General features: G+C 39.6%; 2 protein-coding genes across 2 annotated transcripts; both read left to right on the top strand.

Annotated features, from left to right (window-relative positions):
- The first annotated feature begins 901 nt into the window (after positions 1-901).
- On the top strand, positions 902-9,531 carry piga (phosphatidylinositol glycan anchor biosynthesis, class A). Its single transcript, XM_017410140.3, has 7 exons — positions 902-1,032; positions 2,563-3,037; positions 3,112-3,382; positions 4,438-4,570; positions 4,862-4,994; positions 6,528-6,734; positions 7,290-9,531. The coding sequence occupies exons 2-7, from the start codon at positions 2,600-2,602 to the stop codon at positions 7,575-7,577; spliced, it is 1,470 nt and encodes a 489-aa protein (XP_017265629.1). The 5' UTR covers positions 902-1,032; positions 2,563-2,599; the 3' UTR covers positions 7,578-9,531.
- A 248-nt stretch (positions 9,532-9,779) lies between these two features.
- On the top strand, positions 9,780-23,622 carry asb11 (ankyrin repeat and SOCS box containing 11). The gene is made up of 7 exons (XM_017410210.3): positions 9,780-9,991; positions 10,639-10,718; positions 10,812-10,919; positions 11,024-11,174; positions 11,265-11,399; positions 19,174-19,362; positions 19,461-23,622. Exons 1-7 carry the CDS (start codon positions 9,904-9,906, stop codon positions 19,583-19,585), a joined length of 876 nt encoding a protein of 291 aa, XP_017265699.2. The 5' UTR covers positions 9,780-9,903; the 3' UTR covers positions 19,586-23,622.
- Positions 23,623-24,418: the final 796 nt, after the last annotated feature.

The following is a 24,418-nucleotide window of genomic DNA, read 5'->3' on the forward strand; positions in this document are numbered from 1 at the left end:
TTTTTGTATGCCGAAACAAAGATTCCCAGAAGGGGGACTACTGGTCTCAGAGGTATTGGCTTCTGTAATCGTTCAGTGGAAAACTTCATCACTTGATAATTTTGTTTTCACGCCTGATCTTGTGTCTCTCCCTTCTGGAACTTTCCGTCTGCCTACTTGTGAAATCAGGCCACGTGAAAGTTAAACTGGGGCATCGCAACTCTCGTTTGACATAAACAAGGTTTATTGGCTTTTAGAAAAGAATGTCACTATTTATATTTCTTGGGTGTGGTTATTTGAAAACCAAAAGAACCCAACAGGTTCATGTTTCATTTCATATTCTGTCATAAATCTTAGTGTAGATTTAATTTTGGATATCTAACATGACAACCCATTCATTATATTTCTAATGTAACTCTTCATGTACAAAAATATCATCTCAAATATTAACTGTTTATTTTACCCATACTTAGTAATAGTAATTAATGAATCAAATGAACATGCAAGTGCATTTTATGGATATCTGAAATGGTTTGACAAATGCAGATATTTGAGATTTAAAGAAATGTGTGACTTGTGGTACATACACAAGAATCTCTGACATGTTAATTTTTAACCAGGAGTACTTGAATTACATGTAGGCCTATGTGTTTCCAGTTCTGCCTTTACATGTTAAAAAAGCCATTTAAAGGGTTTTTAATTATATACTGTATTTTTAGATATTATTTTAAAGCAAAAAATAGTTTAAGATATCCTTACGTCTCCTCGTAAAAAGAAATAGTATTGTGGTTATTTTTCAGACCTGTGAAAATCTGGTTTTGTCTAAGAAAAGCACTTTTATGGTCAAACCGACGTTACGTCATCGCCACAAACTCCTGAATGGGCTCGAGGTCGTACGTCGTCTTTGCGTCTGACGTAGACGATCAACAGGAAGTGGTGCCGGCAGCGGCTAACAAGGCTAGCACGGAGCTAGCGGGTGGAAATGAATCGACAGCAAAAACACAGTTGTGTTTGTTTTCGCAAGCTGGAACAAAACTGACATTTATGTTGACGGTAAGACAACGAAAAAAGACAATGAAATTCTTGTCCAGTGGTTAAAAATGTCGCTTGGTGACATATTGAAACAGACGAGTTTATTACTGTTTATCAGTTCTGAATCGTTTTTTTGTGTGTGCTGATAAGGAACTGCGGTCAGGTCCAGCATCTCACTACAGTTTAAGGGAGTGACGACTTTTAAATTTCATTTAAAAAGCCTGTGAAACATCTGCAGGCGCCATTCCTCGAGAGAGGCTGGGTGGAGACGTGACAACCCTAAATATTTACTTAGATACACAGATGTTTACAAACTGTGTGACTTTGTGCTGTGGGATGTCATGATGACTCGTTTTTTTTCTTTAAGAGAAAGTTTAAAACAATTGTTCTCTATCAGCTGGGAAAATTCACGGCTTAAAGGAAATCATTGCTTCAGGGAGTCTCTATATTTGGCATAAAGTCCCAGGTTATTAATAGGCATTATATGTGTCAATAGCATTGCTGCAGAAATCACAATTTATCTATAAATAAACCAGATATCTGGAAAGCGTACAACTACTACATTGGATTCCTTCAGTTCGATGCAAACTAAACTGCTCAGCTACTTTTCTGACCCTTATAAAGTGACCAGTTTATTGATTTATTTATATTTACTCATGAATTACAGTGAATATAAAAACTCTACACAGCCCTGATCAAATGCCCAGTTTTTGTGATGCAAAAAATAAATAAAAATGAAAACACGATAACGTTTCCCTTATTTATAAGGACATATGTCCTGTAAGACTTAACTTAAAAAAAAAAGAGACATCTGTTGCAGGGTAAAAATAAATGCAATAAGCTAGTAGCATAAGTGTGTGCACCCTTAATCTTTTATAATTTGTTGAAGTACCTTCTGATTTAATTACAGTCTTCAGTCATGGGAGCACACCATCCATCAACTGAAGTGGCTCTGATCAACCTGAAATAATAATAATTTAAAAAAATCTGTCGACTTCTTATTCACCAAAGCTGTGCCAAATATAAAGATGTTAGCTTTATGTTTACTTTAACTGGACTCTCAGATCATTAACACATTTGAATCTAATCTTGCCAAGAAGATGACTAACTGCGCCATTGTTGACAAACATCTTCAACTCTTTCTGACAATTTCAGGGCAAATTAAAACTTTTAATTTACTTTTTGTTTTAAAGAATGAGTTGTGTAGAATTCAATTAATGTATTAGGTTCACATTGCTCTATAGCAGGCCCCAAAGAGGGTAAATGTTTTATCATTTTGGACTTGTTGGACAGTGGAATGAATGAGTTTAGAGAACATGAGATGTGCAGTTTTCATAATGTTTTCTTAATTAATTGTCAGAATAATGTGCAGTAATAATGTAGAAAGTGAGAGTGCCTCAAATTTTAGTTGACTCAGTACTCTAACAAGTGTTTTTATTAAAAATTTAAATGTATTAGTGTGTTCCTTTGTAAAAAGGTTCTGTAACAAAGTAATTTATCACAGTTTTTTTTAAGTTGTCGTATTAATCGACGAGTCGTGATTTATTTCAGCACTGATCAGGCGCCCAGCCACAGGAGGACGGGGAAAATGGGCCAGCGAAGGAAAGTGGGAGCTGTGAAGGCCCCGTCATCCCAGAGAGACTCTGCAGACGCTTCCGGAGCCCATAGCAGGAAGCACAGCATCTGCATGGTGTCTGACTTCTTCTATCCAAACATGGGGGGAGTAGAAAGCCACATTTATCAGCTTTCTCAGTGTCTGATTGAAAAGGGACATAAAGTGGTAATCGCCACCCACTCCTATGGCAGGAGGACGGGGATCAGGTACCTGACCAACGGACTGAAGGTGTACTACCTGCCGCTGCAGGTGATGTACAACCAGTCCACAGCCACCACCTGCTTCCACAGCCTCCCGCTGCTGCGCTGCGTGTTCGTCAGGGAGCAAATCACTGTGGTCCATGCTCACAGCTCGTTTTCTGCCATGGCTCACGATTCACTATTCCACGCCAAGACAATGGGCCTGAACACAGTACGTGACTCAAAACTCTCTCTCTCAGCTGCGTTTGATTTCTTAACCTAAAAAGACACCTGTTTTGTTTCTAGGTGTTCACTGACCACTCACTCTTTGGGTTCGCGGACGTCAGCTCTGTGCTGACCAACAAGCTTCTGACTATCTCTCTGTGCGACACCAACCACATCGTGTGCGTCTCCTACACCAGTAAGGAGAACACGGTGCTCCGGGCTGCGCTCAACCCAGAGATCGTCTCAGTTATTCCCAACGCCGTCGATCCCACAGACTTCACCCCCGACCCCTCCCAGCGCCAAGACGACAGGATCACTATTGTTGTGATCAGCCGTCTCGTCTACCGCAAAGGTATGTGGCTTCCATTATGTTGAACAGTGTGCCGCTCTTCCTGTGAAGCTGTACTTGTAATAGTGTTTTGGTAACCTAACTGTATCCACCTGCACAGGCACACAGACTCAACTTTCATAAAAGAGCGCCGGCGGTTATAGTATACTCTTCACAGTATAAAGTTACACATTGTTCATTTTTCAGTGAAGGCCAAAGATATTTCCTTCTCATCATTTCAGTCAGATAACCTCTCCCTAACAACACTCAAAACTGCAAAAACACTGTTAGTCACAGATGTTTATTTCTTTTGTAAGCAATAAAACAAAACAAAAAGTAAACTCACCATTCCTATTTACCAGGTCGTGGTAGTGTCACCTGGAGTGATCACAATAAAAAAGAAGATGGAGCAAATGTCACTGTGTTTAATCTCACTGCTTATGGTCAAAGGATGTGTTGGCGTTGCTTTGCCGGTTTCAGAAAGTTGAATTTCTTACAAGAGGTAATTGTGTTGTAAAGCACTTTGGATCGCCTTGTTGCTGAAAAGTGCTACATAAATAAATTTCACTTCACTTCACTTCTTCAAAAACCGCTCAAAATGCTTTTGAGTCAGAGGACTGGAATGTTGTGGACAGCATTGACCCCAGATTTAAATCCCACAGAGGGGCCTGTAGGGAAAGCTCCAAAACGCAGCTAGAGGAAGTCATGACTCATGAGGGATCTGGTAGGAGTTCACAGGAAAAAATAAAAAAAAGATAGGTCCAACATTCCTGTTGAGACATGTTAAAAAAATGATTGTTACAGGAAGTGAAGGACTGCAGGCATTTTCTCCAAAATGCGCATTATCAGATGTGAAACTGTTTTTATTGCTGTTGTTCCAATTTGCATATATATCTATATATATCTATCTAAAGCTGAAATTGGTGCCAGATGTTTGTGTTGTAACAGAAATGCAGAGGTGACAGTGTTAACTCTCAAGTATCTAAAACTGTTTCTGCTTTAAAACGTCTAATGCTGAACAGGGAGTTGCTTTACCTTAACGCTAAAAACAAGAGTTCACCTTCTCGCCCTCTGTTCAGGAATTGATCTTCTTGGTGGAATAATCCCAGAGCTTTGCCTCAAGCATCCAGATCTCCACTTCTTAATTGGTGGAGAGGGGCCGAAGAGACTTGTGCTGGAAGAAGTGAGAGAGAAATACCAACTCCATGACAGGTACGGCTGAATGAATCTATTTTCTGAGATTATCCTGGAAGGAGAGATCACTTGGTTCTCTCTAAGGGCAGAGACTCCATCGAAGCAGGTTATAATCACTTTATTTTATAAGATGAACATTACCAACACTGTTTCCTGTCTTTCTGTAGTCTGGAAAGGTTTAAAGATAAGAAATAATTTGTATGCAAATGCTTTGGAGTTTTTTCCTCTGTGTCAACAGACTGGGATGAATGTTGTAGACGTGGCTGAAATCTGTTAATTGTTTTGTTTGTTTTGTTTTTTTTGTGGCAGGGTCCGTCTGCTCGGGGCTCTGGAGCATAAAGATGTGCGTGGCGTCTTGGTTCAGGGGCACATCTTCCTCAACACGTCGCTGACCGAAGCGTTCTGTATGGCCATCGTGGAGGGAGCCAGCTGTGGGCTGCAGGTCTGTTCCTCTTCATACTGCAGCCTTTTTTATGGTTGTAAAATCAGCAGGGCTCCAGTCAAAACATGCAAAAATCAACATAACAACCCAATTTTCATGCAAACAATTTTAAAAACGAAAGCGAAAGAATTTGACTCTTTTCATTTCTTGTCTTTTCATGGTATGATATTCAAAGTATTGTTGAACAATACCTCTTTTTTTACAGATGAAAAGATATCTCGCTCAGGGTTTCCCTTCTTTTCCCACATGTCTCTTTGATGTTCACACCACATCACTGAAGTAGGGGTATGCAGAGCGATCCAAATATTGACATTATCAAAACCAACGTCACGCAATTTAAAGCTTGCTACTCTGCACGTCTTCAGCTACAGAACAGAAGTCCAGTTGCTCCGTCTTTTTGTTTTCACTTTTTAGGTCAGCCGTGTCCTGGATGACTGAGAATCTACGCCAACATTACGACACCAACGTTGGGGTCAGATCGTATGGGTGCTAGCGCGATGGGAATCAATACACAAATTGCTTTCTGCTTTCTGTACGTCGCTCCTGTTCCAGATGTTCAATTCTGGGAGGCGATAAGATCGAGCATAAACACGGGCGGAAACAAGCGTGGCAGATAATAATTTAATTGGCTCTGATTGCACTCCAACTTCAGAACTGATAGGCACACGCCAACGAGTGTAGCATCCATATTTACTTTTGTAAACGCCACGTGCTGCGTGTGACGCCACGTCTTCTTCAGGGCCTTAAACTATTCGCACCGGAGTCTGACGGCAGTCACATTTAAACTGTAATGTGAAGGAGCGCGCCAAAAGATATCACATCTCTGCAAAAGAATTAATCTGAACTGAGCCTTAAGACCTGCAGTGTGGACTTAATGTGTTTTGGTTTCTGTAGATGAGTTAACTTTCACTTCTTCCAAAACCTTACCTTCATTCTTGGCACAAAACGAAAGGAGGAGCCGTGCTACTGGCTTTTCTCAATTCTATAAAAATATAACAATGGCAACAAACAACAATGGCTATAAACCTGCACCAAATCAAATATCTGAAACTGCCCATTTCCCAGAAACTGAATGGAGCTGTGTCTTTGCTGTGGGTTTGTATTTGTATGTGGATGATTAGGCTTAGGGGATTTCAGTTGGGAGGACGGTTATCTTTCATTCATTCACTTTATTTATTTGAATTAGGACAATGCTTATTAATAAACATGTCAGCAGTAAGCATCAATGTGAGTATGACAGAGTTGGCACGACAGCTAATTTAATTTAATTTCTTTTGAAATACTGAGCACTCAACAAGTTGTCATTATGTTGTGTCTTTGTCATATGTTTTGAATCTGGAAGAAGGTGACTCACTTCTCCTGCGGGTACAAATCTAGTTAACTGGTTGAAGCGTCTTTGTGGCGCTTTTTCAAAACCTCAGCAGTTAAATATGCACGGGGCAACACACTGTTTCTTTTTAAGCACTAATGAACATGAAGAGTTGGTTTACAATAATCGTAATAATTTAAACTATCATTTTTTTCCCCTGTAAGGTGGTAAGCACTCGTGTGGGGGGCATTCCCGAGGTGCTACCCGAGGACCTGATCACTCTGTGTGAGCCGACCGTGAGATCCTTGTGTGACGGTTTGGAAAAAGTCATCGCCAAGCAGCGGTCCGCTTCCGTTCCTCCCCCCGGCTCCGTCCACACGCGCGTCAGAAGCCTCTACACCTGGAGGAACGTGGCAGAGAGGACCGAAAAGGTATGAAAATACGAGATGCTATCCGGCTGCATTCAGATGTTATAGTTAGAGCAAAACAAAGAGACAATTGTGAGATTTAGATAATATCGTCACACATGCCAGTTTGAGGGAAACTGTCCCATTCTGTGTTTACAGAATCAGTCTGGGAGCAATCAAATTAGGGTAAAAACAACAACTTTCAGAAAGGCACTTTAATCTATTACTGATATGCATTTTCAATCATAGGTAATATTTGCTTTTAAGTAATTTTGTGCATGACTTTTCTTGCAGTAGCAGATTATCAGATTAACAGACCCAGTTTTTTGGTTTTTTTGTTCTTCTTTGAACTTTGCATCTCTTCTGGTGTGTTTACTTGCATGCCTCAACCTTTAAGAGGGTGAAGGCATCTGCTTTCAAAACAAGATGAAGGATAGGGCAGAGGTATCCTTACATATTTGTGGTTGTACACAACTTTGAGGACTATATCACGTGATTTTGTGTAAAAATCTGATTTTCTCTTTGGCTTTAACTGAAGGTTGATTTGGTCCTGATGCTGAATGTCTATTTCCGTCGCAGGTGTATGACCGAGTAGCTGGAGAAGAAGTTCTCCCCCTGGCCAAGCGCTTTCGGAGGCTCAAGTCTCACTGCGGTCCCGTGGCGGGCACCATTTTCGCCTTTGTTGCGATTCTGGACTTCCTCTTCCTGCTGCTCCTGCAGTGGTTGGTGCCAGATCGAGCCATGGACGTTGCTGTTGATGCCACCGGCCCTGGTGGGCTGTGGAGACAGAAAACAGGAAAAAGAAGTGAAACCGAGTCCAAACGTGCCACGAAGCAAGCAGCAGAGACAAAGACTCAAACACAGTGAATCTCTGTGCCTCTCCTGCAGTTTGGACTTGAGCTTTTCCATCAAACAGGTTCCGGTGCTGGACTAGAGCCGGCTCTGACATTAATGGTTTGTTTGATTTTCCACAACCAGAGAGCCATCTCAGAGGCATGTCAATACTTCACATACTTTTTTTTAAATTAATATTTAATCCTCCTTGTCTATCTGAATTTTTGTAGATTGCAGTTCAGACCACAGGTTGCTCCTTGTTGTTCCTGCAAACAGATGCGGTAACACCACCAGTCTAGTTTCTAAGCACAGTTTTGAACGACAGGCTGGTATTTGTAAAAGCTCATTACAACGTTTCCTGGCCTACAAGCTGTATTTGCTGACAGGAGCTACACTCGTCATGTTAAGCACGATCTATAAAGGCCAGTCGGTGATATTTAATGAGCCAACGTTTCTAAAACTTGTTTGAAGTAGGGTTTAAAAATTCAGATATTGTGAAGGCAGCTCTGTGTGATGCTCTGACCTGCATTCAAACTACAACTGGCAATTTAAAACACGCACACACACACACACTGCAGGAAGATGAGAAACTAGGTAATTGCTAGTTTGATTTCCTATTAATGTTGAAGCAGAGTAATTTTATTGCTCTAAGCAGAACTTAGAGTTTTAAACATTTTATTAGTTGTTGGTCTCCATTAACCCACCCCAGCCTCTAATGAAAGCGCTGTTTTTTCATCAAGATAAAGAAAGATGGACGAAATGATTCAATTAACTTCCAATGTCCAAAATTGAAGCCAAAATGTATTTTTTATTTTGGTGGGAAGTTGCCATATTGGATTTTTGGAGCCAGTATCTGTGCACTAAGTATGTGTGGCCGTGCCGACACACCGTCCCAGCTCGCCAGCAGGTCATCACTCTGTCAGTCACAGTGTAACAACACACTTATTTAAACCATAAATATGGAATAACAAATTGAAACTAAACATAGTTAAAAATAAATGATTATTTGAACAAACAGCAGAGAGGTAAAAACGATGAATTGACAAAAACTAACACCTGGAAAAACTGATCTGAAGTGTATTTTTATTGTTTAATTTGTAAATGTCTTTTTGTTTGTGGTTTTGATCCAGCAGACAGTTGGTGCATCGGTTCTGTTTTTCAGAGCTGGTGCAAAACAAGTTCTGGTCCCGGTTCAGCACTGGAGCCTGTGTGATGGGAGAATAAACCACAGAATTTGTGTTTTTTTTATGGTCAATGAACTCATGTAACCATCAACATTGTTTACATTTTTCTTAACAAAAGGGTCCTTGTGTGAAGGCATTTTATTAGTGGCACTTCTTAAAAGTTTCTTATCTCTTTTTAATGGTTTTTATATTATTTTTGTACTTTATTTTGCACTAAACAGAGTACAAACTAGGTACGTGAACACTGGGAAACAAAGCTGGAGTACCTTAGTGGTGGATCTCATGGGTCGCTTGGAAAATAACCGTTTTTTGCGACATTATTTATTAGAGCAAATCTTTTTGTTTAATGTAGATTTTAGGCTCATTTTTTTTGTCAGTTCAGATGGTTGAATGTCTTCAAGACAATCTGGGAAATAAAACAAACTTTTAATGAAGAAAAAAAAAGACGCTTCTTCATGTTTCATCTTGACAAACAGGAGAGGGCTGTTTCTAATAATTTTGTTTTTTCAAAAAGAAAACAATGTGACTTTGAAGAAGGCAGCGTGCCAAACTAAACACCGCTGTTACGAAACAGGAAGTGACTAAGATGAATTTATTTTTTGAAATTTCCAAAGATAATAAATACTGACCTTTGTATGCACTGGTGTGTAACATATAGAACTAGTTTCTGGGGCTCAACCTTTTTTTTCATTTTATTTATGAACAAATATTTATATGTCTTTTTTTCTACCTTTTATTTTATTAACAATGTAAACCGGATGTGTGCTGTTCTCTGCTGACACTGCATTTCCCCCCTGGGGGACAAATAAAGGCTTATCTTAATATAATAGACTCTCAATCCCAGCGTTTAGAAGAACCTGCAGTGTTACTTTATCTGAATGTTTATACTGTATGTTGTAATAATAAATCTGGCTCTGAGCTGCCCTTTTATTCTCCAAACAACAACATTGTGCAAAACGTAGCCAAGCCAGTGCCCTTTCCTCTGTTTCCACTCACTTTTTAAAGTGTTTTTTAACAGATGTGTGCTCGGGGCCATTCCAGCGACTATTGTTATGCTGAAGAGGAGGGGGAGGTGACCCAGAACCCAGATAAGAGGGTGATGAAGGCCAGCTTCAGTTGTCTGTATATTGAGTGAACTCCAGTCTGGTGAAGGAGTCTGCTGTGGGTTTGTTTTCATGATGGCTGCAGGTCAGGCTCAGGTTTCCACGAGGCCAAACCTTTTTTACATCTATGGAGGTCTGCCGTGCAACTCTTTAATGGCTGGTAAGTCTGATTATTGTCATTTTATTTTCAATGGGAGAGAAAAGAGGAGCCGACCGGATCAAATCTGACTCCTTTCTATGTCCGGTTAGTCTGGCTCTGCAGGGATCAACGACCAGGGTGTGTGCTGATCTCTCTCATGTTTAAGATTAGAAAGTTCCCCTACAACCAGAAAAAAAGAACACTGATTCAGTGCCTTGAAAAAGAATTCACACCCCTTGAACTTTTCCACGTTTTCACATTAAACCCCAAATTTGAAAGTATTTTTCTGGAATGTTTTATGTGATTAACTGACACAAAGTATCACATATTTGTTTGTTTGTCTGAAAAGTGTGGCGTGCATTTAGTTTCAGCTCTCCTGAGTAAATACGTCGTAGAGCTATCTTTTGTTGCAACTGCTGCTGCAAGTATTTTGGCGCATACATGAATATGTTTTGACCCGAGCCGTTCCATCGTAGCTCTGGCTGGATGTTTCCAGTTGTTGTTCTGCTGGATCACACTTGTTAACACCGGGAATTAAGTTAGTGGTCTGAACAGGGATTTGTTGATACTTTCCCTAAGGTAACATGAATGAACCTCCTATCAGTACTCCATTGTACCATGTCGAAGAACAGTCAGCCTCAGTTATGTTTTCATTTTCTGTGTCTCAGACTCTTGGTCGGACAGGACTCCTCTCCACGAGGCAGCCTATCAGGGCAGACTTCTTCATCTCAAGACTCTCATCACTCAGGTAATCATACTAACTGCCCTTAATGACTTTTAGATCAGCCACACATGAAATAAAGTGAAATCCTGACAGAGCTGTTGCCTTATTTGTCTCCAGGGCTTCCATGTAGACACACTCACCATGGACAGAGTGTCTCCTCTCCACGAGGCTTGTCTCGGTGGTCATTATGCTTGTGCCAAGTTCCTGCTGGACAATGGAGCAAATGTGAGAGCATTAAAAGTTTTTTCTCAATTTAATCACAGCTTCTAGTCTGTCTGAGTTTCAGCATTGCATTAAAAAGGTTTTGTTTCCTGTGTGTCCCTGCGTAGGCAGAGGCAGTTTCAGCAGATGGCGCCACAGCTCTCTTTAACTCCTGCAGCAGTGGAAGTGCAGCATGTGTCAGACTCCTCTTACAGCACGGTGCATCCATCCGCACCACCTGCCAGCTCGCTTCGCCCATCCACGAGGCTGCCAGAAAAGGTGTGTGTGTGTTAAGAATGACTGACAGTAAAGTCTTGATGTGTTCCAGCACAGGTTTGCTGATGCTACATCATGTTGTTTTTCTTCCAGATCACAGAGAGTGTCTGGAGCTCCTGCTGTCCTGTGGAGCTCCTGTTGATGTGGAGCTGCCAGATGTGGGGACACCTCTGTACTCCGCCTGCAGGGCCCGAGCGGCAGCATGTGTGGAGCTGCTGCTACGTTCAGGTAACGGACTCCACCAAAATATCAGGAAAAATAAAAAGACGTCTATATTTTTACATCTTACACTCACACTCAACAAGAAGAGTGCTCAAGATGCAACAAAGAGTATCAGTGATTTTATTATTTTAAACTCCACAGGTAAGTTGTGATCATCCAGAACATGATGAGCCTAAGTGGGTAAATAGAAGACAACTGGACCTCTTTGCTCTTTCTTCTCTTGATTCTTGAAGACGTTTCACCTCCCATCCAAAAGGCTTCTTCAGTTCTGATCTTGGGTTGGGGGTTCCAGGCTTAGAAGTTGTTCTTATAATGTTCTCAACAATAGGGCTGACCCACTCCTCCATCCCGTGAGTCATTTGGGTCGTTTTCACTTGTTGAATGTTTCCTAACGAGGCCAACATGTCACATGTTTTGAGATGAGAATGGTTGTGAAACCTGGAGACAAGTCAAAGCTGCACTAAATGTGTTAGAAAGCTGGAGCCCGAGGCCGCCTCTTCGGTTTAATGTTGGTTTGTCATGTTTAACATAGATGGCTTCTTTCACTCCTCTTTTGAGCCACTTGTCTTCCCTGTACTTGTGACCTGCCCCGGGTGTGCCCTGCTGGAGATAGACACCAGCTACCCCGTGACCCGGGAAGAAAAAGCAGGTAAAGAAAATGTCTTCCCTGTCTAAAATGTGCACAGTACTGTCCTCAAAGAGTGTCCCTAGCACTTGAGATGTAGATAAACTGCTGAGTTGTGACCTTACGATCTGGCTCTTCTGTTGTGCCATCCGTTTGTGAAAAGAAATGAAAACGTTCTTTCACTTGTTTTTCTTTTGGCCTTCATTTGATTTAGTTGTGTTTTCTTGGTTTCCTGGATGCCTTGACCAAAGCCTAGTTAGAGTATCCGCAGGCTCGCGGTGCTTCCTTCCTCGACGTGTTTGTGTCTCTTGTCCTTCCCTTCTGTCCTTCTGTGGACCCGTTCGGCTTGATGCTGTAGAGTTCTGATAACTGGCCGTTTGTGTTCCAGCAGGTGGTGAGACTCAAAACGCAGAGATTGGTCTGCGTGTGTAGGTTTCCTGTAGACTTCAGTGTTGACGCTTCCAAACCATCCAAGACAGATTAATTGTTGTGTTTGGTAACTTGATGTTGTCCACTGAGCGTGTGTTCAGGAAAAGGTTCCACTTCTTTGGTTTGGAATTTGACCCAGGTGGCGTCCACATGTAGTTCCCTCCTTTCTTCTTCCTCCACGAAGACTGGACATAATAGGTGAAACTGGGGGTCCCATGGCACATCCATGCTTCTGTCTGTAAAAGTTGCCGCTGCAGTTGTCTAAACTAGTCCTTTTCCCTGATGGATGCCTCTTCAACAACAATAAATTTGTACATAATTTGGCAGCCATATTGTCATCCTCTGGTAATGACTTATTATTTATTGTACAAATATCAGCTAGGCATGATATACACCGACTTCATGTTTTGGCATAGTGAAGCAATAACTTCCTTTTGGTATCATTTTCTGAGCTGATACTTTTTTTCTCTCTCTGAAAGAAAAGAAAAAGACTTCTCGTGACAGTTTACAGCACAACCTTGTACACGTAAATGTAAAACATTATAGGTTTCAGTGGTTTTCAAACTGCAGTGCTCGTCCCACCTTCACAGCGGGGTTTTTTATGTACCTATGTATCTATTACTCAGGCTGCAGTGATGTTGATGACCGCAGTCCCTTATCAGCACAATCATGACTCAGACAGGACTGATTGGCGATAACTAACTCAGCTGTCATCTCTGTTTCAATGCATTTGTTACAAAGCTAAATAATATATCCAGCATTTTTAAACACTTTGCAAGAATTGCATCCCATCCTTTCCATACTCTTAAGTCTTACTGTGAACATAAATAACTGTTTTGTTCCAGCCTGTAAAAACAAGCACATCTGGGGTTTTGCTGTTTTATTTCCACCCAGTAGCTGTTAACCCACCAGTACCACTTCCTGTTGATTTATTTGAAACAGCCCCAAAGACGACATGCAAACTGCATGTTTTCAACTCAGTTTTTATTTGAGCAATATTCACATTAATAAACCAAGTAAAAGTAGCAGTACTGCCCCAAGTTATGTTTCCAACAAACAATTGATCCCAAACGTATATTTTCACATTTTCTTTCTGCTTCCTCTGCAATAAACCTCAGCCCCAAATCCCTCCGATTAAAAAAAAACATTAAAGAAGCCATTTTGGTGTTAGCTCAAGTTGATTAGCTGTTGTGGCCATTTTGGATTGGACTGAGTCCAAAAGTTAATCATTTGTAGATGTTCATCCAGAGATTACTTCCTCAAAATTTCAATAAAGTCACTCCAGTAGTTTTTTAGATATTTTACTAACAGACAAGCAGAGTTGACTCCGAATTGTAAACAACAATCTTTTGCGATTTGGGATTTTCTTGTTGATACCAGACTTTTTCAAATGTCACCAAAATATGACACATTTTCAACAACAATCTGAATGAACAATATGTTTTGTACATTAAGGTAAAAATATGTTTTCACAGAAGTGGGGGAAATAAAAAGCTTACAGCCGCACACAATGTTTGTTGAGAAAGAAGTGACATTAAAAGCCAGTATTATGAGACAGATCTAACACAAAAAATACTAAAATTAAAGACACTTTAAAATATGTAAAATGACATTCTTAACAAAGTATTATTTACATTTCTCCTCACTGTTGGGAGGTTAGATTACATAGATTTAAAAGGATTGTTCAAGCCACTAAAAGTGGGGTTTTGTGGAAAAGTTTCTGAACAATAAATATTTTACCTGTTTTAGATAGAACAGCTCGTCTGAGCCGGTTTGTATTATGATTAGGTGTAGAAAACAATCTTCAGTCAAAATATACATATTTCTGCTTTAATCCCTGGGGAAACCACCTGCGTGATATCATGCAGCAGAAACAGCCCTCACCTGTCGGGCCTGGACAGACAATAACTCGTGCATCAACAGGAAACCAGCAGCTAGATCTCGAAGGTTGTGAGGTTGGCCTCCCTGTGGCTCGTTTAGGCACATCCGGTTCATGGTGGTTAAGATCAGAATCTGGACAATCGGGAGGCCGGGCCGATGCTCTTTGGTATTTTTAATTAATCAACGACTCGATCATTGGTCAGTGCTGCTGTGACAGGAGAGGGAGGCTGCGCTGCTGCAGGATTTGGTTGGTGGTGCGTGACGTGTGTCTGTAATAAACCTCCAGCTCAGATCAACATGGTTTTATGTTCACATCCCTTCATTTGAGGTGTGGAGCTGCGTCATCTCTTCTTGATTTCTGCTTCCTGATGAAAGATAAAACATGGAAAAGATCAATCCTGACAGTCATGGAAGAAACTAGTTACTATTAAATAAGGAGCGTATAAATTAATACTTTTATGAGGTGTACTTAAGCAAAAAACAAACAAATTTGGTGTTGTGACACTTCCTGTGCCTCTGTATCCAATCTAACTCACTAAAACCACTTTGACCAGCAACTCTACAATAATACATGGAGATAAAATACATTTTATCTGACAATCCTTTAAACTAGAGCTTCAAATTTAAAAAAATTAAAAATTTTTAAATTTTTTAAATTTAAATTAAATTTAAATTTAAAAAAATGTTATTTTATGAAAAATATGCAGAACCATGTAAGCAGATATTTATAATATACTCTAAAACAGTAAATGAGCATGATAGTGAATTCTTTATTTGGTAATACAAATACAAATAATACAAATACTCACTGTAACAACTGCGATTGGAGTCGAACTCGACCAGAACCACAACCACAACCAGAACCACAACCAGTCCAACTACCAGGGCCAGTCTAATGAACATGACTCTGATGTAGAGAATATCCACTTCTAAAAGATAAATAATAGTAATATTTATAATTATTTATATTTTCCATGGTGAATCTTGTATTTTTTTTTTGTAATAACTGGAGTGTTTGTAAAATAAGAGCTGAATTTCAATGAAAATGTTTGTTAGATGTCTTATTTTACAGTTTGATATCTATGACAGTATTTTCTATGTGTTAAATATTACATGTGATTCTAAAGTGGTGACAGCAATAAATCCCAAAAGACTGCAGTTTAATACAAATACTTACGAAGAGAATGAATCACATCACATTTAATCTGTGAGCTGGAAACGTTTTCTGTCGGATTTATCTTAAGAGTACTGGTAATAAAAAAGATGCCACAAATCAGAGAGGAGCTTTTCAATTTTTGATACTTGGATGAATCTCTAAGTGGCTTTCCATCTGAAGACCATTGTACATGAGTTTTGTTGCCACAAGTTTTTACTACTTCACACATTACAACTTTGATATCATCAGGTTGGGTGAAATTTTGCTGATAAGGCCCTGGTGAAAAAAAGAAACAAGTTAAAAACATTAAATATTCTGACAGATCTTGATAGAGAATAATAAGAAGACTGACTCACCATAAACCTGCAAATTCACAATATTTATCTGTAAAGTTTGATCCTTAAAACGGCAGACATATCTCCCACTGTCATCCTCTGTGACGTTCTTCAGAAGTATAGAGCAGTTACTGCTGTTATGGATGAAAAATGTTTCAACTCTGTCTGCGTAGTTGGGTGAGTTGTGCTTGTCGGAATAAACCAGCAGTGGATCAACTTCTTTGTCTTTCTGCCACCTAAGTCCCTGACTCAAAACTCTGTCCTCACAAGAGCACGGCAGAAGGACATTTTCATTTAGGAGAGCTCTGACATCAACCTCTGAATCACCTACAACAGAAAAGAAGACATGATCAGTCCAGTTCTGACTTTCAGAGACCGTTCATTTGCTGTAGGTTTTTGCTGGTTTCTATTTATTTTACTTATTAATTTCTTTTATTATTTGTTTGTTTTTTTAGCCCCAACAATCTAAATGATTATAAATTTATAAAAAGTCACTAGAGTCTTAAGAGAAACTTTGAAAGTCCATGAAATATGAATCACACTCACTCACAAGAAAGTCTGACTCCTTAAATTAAAAAAAAGCACAAGGAATTCAGTTATTACTTTTAGACAGAAAGTAATAGGATAGTAATGCTAAAATAAAATGTAATTTCAAAAACGTCAATCTTGTAAAAAGTGAATAAAGTTTTTTAAAGTAGATGTCAGGAATGATTCAGCCCTTTGACTTATTTTTTTTCCTCTTCAGGATCATAGATTAAATGAAGAAAAATCAACTTTTAATGTAACTACAAACTGACTGAAGTCCCTGCATTGCATTTGAACATTATTATTATTTGTCGTTTTGCAGCCTGTAAGACAAGAAGCTGTATAAATGATGTGTCCAAAACACTAAACTGCACCCTTTATACACAAATAGGTCTTTGTGCTTACGTTGCAATAATACTTTATTTAGGTAAAAGATCCTCTAACACGCTTTTAAGCTTTAAAATGTGCATTTTTAGGTTGGTAACTATATTGTAATGTTGATTACTTACCTGAGACCATCATCATCATTAGGAACCCGAGATAAAACTGCATGTTTGCGTCTGATCGGGTGTTAAATCATCACTGCGGGGTCTGAATGTGTGCGCAGAGCTGCCTGCACACAACAGAAACATCTACACATGAGCTCCTCATCTGAGGGGGAGGGGGTGGCAGATCACAGCTGACAGGTGAGATGATGAAATTCATGTTCATTAGGCAGAGAGGAAGTGAAAAGTTTCAGCCATACCCTGCTCACGTCATCTGATGTGAAAGTCAAAGTGGACGCCCAGAACTGTGCATACGATTCTAAAAAAGAACAATAAAACAAGCTGCTTCTTATTTAGAAACGTCGCCCTTTATAGGTGGGAAGACATGTTTTTGTGTCTGTTTCAATCTGCCGACGGAAAGAACCGGTTATGAAAGTGTGTTGTGAGTGTGATGATCCTGTTTTTACCCGAGCAGAGAGTGGCTGTGTTACGGATTTTAAGTGCTGCTGTTTTAGCAAAAGGTTTGACACAACTACGTGTCACATAACGTTCTTCTGTTTTTATTTTTCTCTTTTTCCAGCTTAAATTGGTTTGCTTCCTAGGAACTGAAGTTATTTTTAGGTTGACGGCAGGAACAGAGGAAGCTGCAGCTTTTTTTGTCAACGTGATCTTCAGCTAAATTATTAGCACTCATCACAAAAAGTCATCTAAAAGGAGGAAGACTGGCCATTAAAGCATTACTATAGTGGTTATACCTTAATACATTTAAATCTCAAATGATAAGTAGCTAAAGTTATAGTGATTAGTCAAATATTCTGTTTTTTCTCATTTTATTTCATGGATACGTGATAATTGTTGATTCTGTAACAAACGGTCATTAATGATAGTGAGATTAAAGGCCTAGAGCAGGGGTGTCCAATCCTGGTCTCCTGGTCCTCGACGGCCACTATCCTGCATGTTTTACTTGTTTCTCTGTTCCAACACACCTGATTTGAATCAGTGGGTGATTAACAGGCTTCTGCAGAACATGAAGAGGTAATTTAACCACTGAATCAGGTGTGTTGGAGCAGGGAAACAAGGAAAACATGCAGGATGGTGGCCCTCCAGGACCAGGGTTGGACACCCCTGATCTAGAGTTTCTTCGTGAATGCATATCGCCCATATCGCCCAATGCCTTTTAGGTTTTGGACCAGTGGTCAGACAAAAACGACACTTAAAGACAAAACCTCAGCTTATGTTAAGTCTATGTTTTTACAAAAAGTACAACAAGAAAACAGCTGTGGAATTATTTGCTGATGAAAGTGAGAGTGACAATCTGAGGAACAGTAAATACAGCTGCAGCTTTTGTTCCCGCAGCAGCCTGGTTGATTTTCTTTTCCTGTTTTTTTTTTCTTTGTTTTTTTTTTTTTTATCCGAACGCTGCTTTTCTCTGCTCCCCACTTTCACTTTCCATGGAAACAGAAAGCTGGGCTTCACAGTTCACAGCAGCAGATGCATTTTATAGCTTTCCTGCTCAGTCCAATTTGCAGAGCTGTCAGATGTGGCCGATAATTATTTAACATTAATCATAGCTCGGCTCCAAGTTTTCCGCTCTTAACTTTTTCATTAGTCACTGGTTTTATTTTTCCAGTCTCAGAACGAGCAGATGGTGCGAGCCCATGACTAGTTTTACCAATTTGGGTTTTAATGACTCATGTAAGCTTTTTATCACATGAGGGCGAAGTGATGTTTTTGCTGTGTTTGTTTGTTTCTCTGTACGGTTACCAAACTTTCTCATAAACCAGAAGACAAATTTTAATAAAATTATCAGAAAGTAATCATTGGAAGAACATTCAGTGAATAACTCTGGAGTTAATTCAAGTCAAGATGGCTGCCACAGCTACAGATATTGAGCTAAAACTTGGTTTGTTGGAAGCTTTGACTGATCCACAACTTATACTCTGATGATCACAGAAGATCTGTGGTTAAAACTTTGTCATTAACTATTAGAATCAACTTTGTTCGGTGGCAACATTTCTGATAAACCACTAACTGAACTTCCAGAAGGTAATCATTGGATGTACATGTTTTAGTTTTAACCCAATTCAAGATGGCTGCCACAGAAATAGCTTCACCTTTACAGATATTGAGCTAAAATCTGGTGTGGTAGTAGCTGAGAGTCATTCACAACACAAGCTCCAAGCACATCATCAGATCACATGAGGTGTGAGATTACACTATAATCTTATTTTCAAGGTTTGACAGAAGCTGCTACAACTTGAGATGACCTTAGGATGAAACTGGCTTGAAAGGCGGCGGGCAATATGCATATGATTTTATTTTGTCTGCTTTTGTCTTCACATAGGTGCAGACGTCCACCTTGGATGTGGACAGGACAGTCCTTTGCACGCTGCAGCTCGAGGTGGAGAATCAGACGTGGTTGAACTCCTGCTGGACTTCGGAGCCGACAGGTCCGGCAGAAACGCAGACGAAAAGACTCCCTTAGAGCTCTCCACGCCCGACAGCGCGGTTAGATTTGCTCTGCAGAAAACAGGTGTGTTGTACGACTCACACAGCCTTGTGTGAAGCAGCCTCTCTGGGTTTATTTTCTTTGGTTTGCTGTAGCAGCTGTGTCCTCTGTCTTTGGCCTAGGTCCCAGCTCTCTGTCTCAGCTCTGTCGTTTCTGCGTTCGTCGTAGCATTGGATGGAATCGGCTGCACAAAGCCTCCAGCCTCTTCCTCCCTCTCATCATCAAGGACTTTCTCCTCTACCAATAAGACGTGTGAGGCTGGCTGTGTGTTGCACAGGCTGATTCATCCATCACATTAGGGTTTTTTTTTTCCTTACTGACCTACAAAAGACAAAATAAGACATTCATTCAGAGAATGGGACATTCATTTATTTCAGGATACAGTTCCTTTTACTATTATAACAGATGCCATTTTAAGAGCTACTTAAAGAAACAATTGGACAAACAATTCAGGTTTTTGTATTTTAAATAAAGCAGCCCATTCAATACCTGGAGATTTGACATCATTCTCTGCATGTTTTTAAAGGTGAACTCAGCCAGTGTCATTGTTTTATTGTTTATCCTTTTCCCCACACGTGTTGTGTAAAACCTTTGTCACTCCACGGGGAGTTGTGCAAATGTCACTTGAATTGGGGTCTTTGGGGGCTGAAGACTATAAAACCCAAAAGAAGAAGATGTATAAAAAAAGATGTGGTTGCGGAGTTTAAAAAAGGTGAAACTTGTGGATCCTTGTTTGCATCCGCAGTGCTGTGTTTAATTAATTTTTCTTTTTGATAACCAGGGCAGGTTAGACTCATGAGGAGACTGAATCATTGCCAATTATCCACAGCAGAACTGGTTGAGGGGAATGTAAATATTGGAGAGTAAAAATCTGTTTTTTTCTGATAGTCTGCTAAGAGCTGGTCTGTGTTTACTGTTCTGAACAACCAGGCTGAAAACTGATGGCTCTTTTCTTTATGCATAAATAGAGGAGGGGGGCTTTCAAGTGTTCCACTCAATCCCCTAAAATCATCCGAAAAAAGTAGCTGAGAAGAAGTGTTTTGGGACTGTAATCTTGATGCAATTTGACCAAAGTGTAGGACTTTAGGAAAGTGTGTTGACTTGTAAAAATGAGGCAAAAAATGTCTTTAACTTCTACGTTTACCAGTGAAATACACTCACGGCAAATGAGTATGGCACTAAAAAAGACCAGAAATTAACCTGAACTTCTTTCCAATCTGTGAAATAACAGAGTTTACTGTAAACCATTAAAGGCCTAGCACTCCCTGAAGGAATTCATATCGCGCGTCGTCTTTCATGCCAGAGATTTTAAATCATCTTATGAGAAATGACAGCTTTGTAGCCGTTTTGGATAAACGTTGAAAATCACGTACAATGACGTCACACTCATAGTTTGTTTAGTGAATGACTCCCAGCTACTACCATGTCCCATTTTAGTGAAATATTTTATCAAACTGACTGAGAAATGGCTAGTTTGGGCTTTCTAAGGTCAGCTGGCAGTGGCAGCCATCTTGAATTGGGTTGGCTCCAAAAAAGTAAAATAAAAAGTAATAATAATCAGTTGTAGCAATAATATGTGACTGCTAACTCCCAAAGCCACTCTGAGGTCCCCCCTGGTTCACACCTCAAAAATGACCTCTATTTGTTTTATTCAAATAAAAGCAGATATATTTTTTTATTATTAGTCATTTAAATTATTAACAATTCAATGCAGTACCTAACATATTATTTACTTCAAACATCTGAAACATTCTCAGTGGTGTGTTAGGGATGAATTAAAATACATGATCACAAAGTTTAAAGCAGAATAAAAATGACTAATGTAGGTTAAATCTTTCTGATTCTGGAGTATTCGTTCTGCACATACGTGACCTGAAAGCCTTATAACTAATATTTCCGTCCATGATTCGACAAGGAGAGGCCTGAGAGTGGCTAAACCTCAGAGTGGTTCATGAGATATTTTGTTAAAAGGCAGAATTGACTCCAAATAATTGATCTCATGCAATCTGTTAGTGCTCAGAATATGTGCTGGGGATCTGATTAAAGCGGAAATGATGCCCTTCCTCGAACCTGAATGAACGCTGTTAATAATAATGTAAAGTAAAGCGCCAACACAGTTTCAGACAGGAGAAGCAAAACAAAAAGGAGCTTTTCAGTTTTATAAAAAGATGACCTGTAAGGGTTCGGCAACCTCCGAAGTGTGAATAAGGACTGAAAGTGGCAGCTGAGATGATGGCCACAGTGAGCAGCTCCAGCTAAGTGGGGTTAACTCCCATGTTGCAGAGTTCGACCATGAAAGGCTTTTAAAACATAAAAATAAATCCCACTTTCAGCCGGGCAGGAGAGTCAGCAACAGAGCAAAGTGGAGTCTCTTTTTTTTCATTGTCTGCTGGTTGAAAATCAGCTTGTTGCCTTTTTCCTGCAGCCGTCAGGATCTGAAACAAGCGGCTTCTGGCTGCGCGCCTGTTACTGTACAGAAACAGACTGGATGAAGTTTTGTTTTTTACTCAGCTGGTTGGAAATGTGCTGCTGCAATCTGAGAAAATTGAGCACGCCGGCTGGAAGTGGGCTTAAAAAAAGGCGGAGACGGTGCAAAATAAACAGGTCAGTAGATGAGCTGTGGCGGCCATCTTGAATCTGGGTGACTCCAAACATTAACCATTCGTGGATGTACATCTAATAATTACATTCTGAGTTTCAGTAAACTCTGTACAGCCGTTCATTTGGTATTTTCCTGACACAATAGACAAACACACACACCGGCAAGAACATTATCATGGTTAAATGGTCTCTTATTTTGTCAGCGCAAATACAGCTGAAATTGTACAATTAGACTTCCAGAAGTCGAAATAAATAAACAGTTGCAGAAAAAAAAGCAAAAGTAAAGGTTCTGAAGAACTGACGGGTGAAAAGTGAAGGCCGGTGCTGCTCGAGGGGAAATAATTTCCAAATGTCACCCTAAAAGGTCACCTCTGCAGAGTTCTAAAAAATGCTGTTTGGGGAGATTTAAATTGACGTTTCTTCAGCTAAACAGCAAAGAAAGAAACCTTTGGAAACGTCCTCTGAAAGAGATGGCTGCTGTAACTTTATCTGCGTGTGAACCAAATGGTTCCGTTTAAAGCAAAACGCAGTCTTTATATTTGTGCTTCATATCTATTTGAGCGTGCTGTAGCTCACACAGAAAAGGACTTATTTTGAACCCTAATAACATGTTCTGAACCTGGTTTTTTACCTCCTTTTAGATGCGCCACTCTGTGGAAAAGGGTTAGACAGGCGGGCTGAGGAAAGAGTTTCCACCCTGACGAATCAATTCACCTGAAAGTTTCTCCTGTTCTTCTCTTCTCTCACATCGTCTTGACAGCTGAAGGTGATCAAATCTTCAAACGATGTGTCGCAAAAGGAAAGGCTTGAAGAATCGTGTGCGTCAAATGGCCTGTAACTGTGCAGAAAGGTCCAAATATTCATTATGTTTTCACTGACTGGTAAAAGAGTAGTTCTGAAGTTTACACATTGTATGGATGATACATCATTAAACCCTGGATTATAACTCCACTGTTGTTTGAACAAACTGCATTTGGGATGTTTTCAGGCTTTACTAGTTTTCCACATTTTCAGACTTAGCTTGAGATAACTTCATTTTTCACCTTATTCTCTTCTATTTTGTTAATGTTTTTGAAAACAAAAGCTTTAAAGTCACGTTTACGAAAGTATTCAGACCCGTAGTTTCAGTGTTAGTGCTTAAACTTCAATAACTTGAATTTCATTGCTGCCTAATTGAATTTATTGAACATATTCAACGGGACACACTTGTTTACGGTCTTCACGATGTACATCTGAGGTAAAACTCCACCAGGCTGAAAACTGATCTGTAAAAGTTCAGACAGAAGAAACATTTCTGCAGCATATAAAGTGCTCAGAGTGATCAATCTATAATGGACGAAGTACACCTACACGGCTGAACTGTATAATTAAATTAAATAAGAATAGCTTTTAATGAGATAAGGAACCAAAAAGATAATCACCTCTCTGAATGAGATCCACACGGAGGTGGGAGAGAATTACAGAGGAACGGTCATTATGCAGCACTCCATCAAGCAGACATTTATAATAAACTAAACAGAAGCCATTCATGTCAGTTTTGCACAGAATAAAGTTTCAAAGCATCTCTAATTACCACCCGCCGCTGAAAGGCAAAAGACAGACGGTGATGTTAGCAAAATAATCATGAACCACTGAAAGTTTAATAAAACTTGCAGAAAGTAATCATTGGCTGCACCGCCACAGCTAATTAACATGAGCTACCATAAAACACGGCTATAACTCTGTCAGTTTTACATATGTTGAGCTAAAATATGATGTGGTTGTAGCTGAGAGTCATTCACAACGCATACTCTGAGCATCACAGTCATCTTTAGATGATTCGTCCTTCAGCTGATTCTCTTCTGTATGTCTAGCTCTTTAGGAAACACCTCACTTGTTTTATATCATCATGTTTTTACCCAAAAATGGTTCCATGGAGAAACTAAAATTGTCATTCCCTCTACCAAGGAGGTTATGATTTCTGTAATGTCTGTCTGTCTGTCTGTCTGTCTGTCTGTCTGCCTGTGTGAGTACAAGATTACTCAAAAAGTTCTGAACAGATTTTCATGAATTTTTCAGGAATCGTCAAACACGCTACGAGGAACAAGTGATTAAATTTTGATAGTGATCCGGTCAAAATCAAAGGTCACAGATCAAAATTTTTTTAGTTATAAAGAACTGGGGAATTAATACAAGGAACCAGGAACAAGACAAAAGTGAAATGTTGACCCCTCGTGTTATTTGAACTCGACGTTTAGTTTTCTTTTCAGAACCAACAGATTAGTCATAAATTAAAACCAGTTTTTTCTAGTTCTGGTTTATTACATCCACACAATGCAAGACTTTAAATGTGCTATTTAAAATTTTAAAAAAACTATTTATTATTGAGAAACAACCATTTGTACCCACAGTAAACAGAAACAAAGCCACCAAAAACATCACGACATAAAAACTTCTCAATAATTTACGTATCTTAAAAATGCTGTAACATTTAAAAAAT

Source organism: Kryptolebias marmoratus, linkage group LG6, assembly GCF_001649575.2.
Source record: "Kryptolebias marmoratus isolate JLee-2015 linkage group LG6, ASM164957v2, whole genome shotgun sequence".
Lineage (NCBI taxonomy): Eukaryota > Metazoa > Chordata > Actinopteri > Cyprinodontiformes > Rivulidae > Kryptolebias > Kryptolebias marmoratus.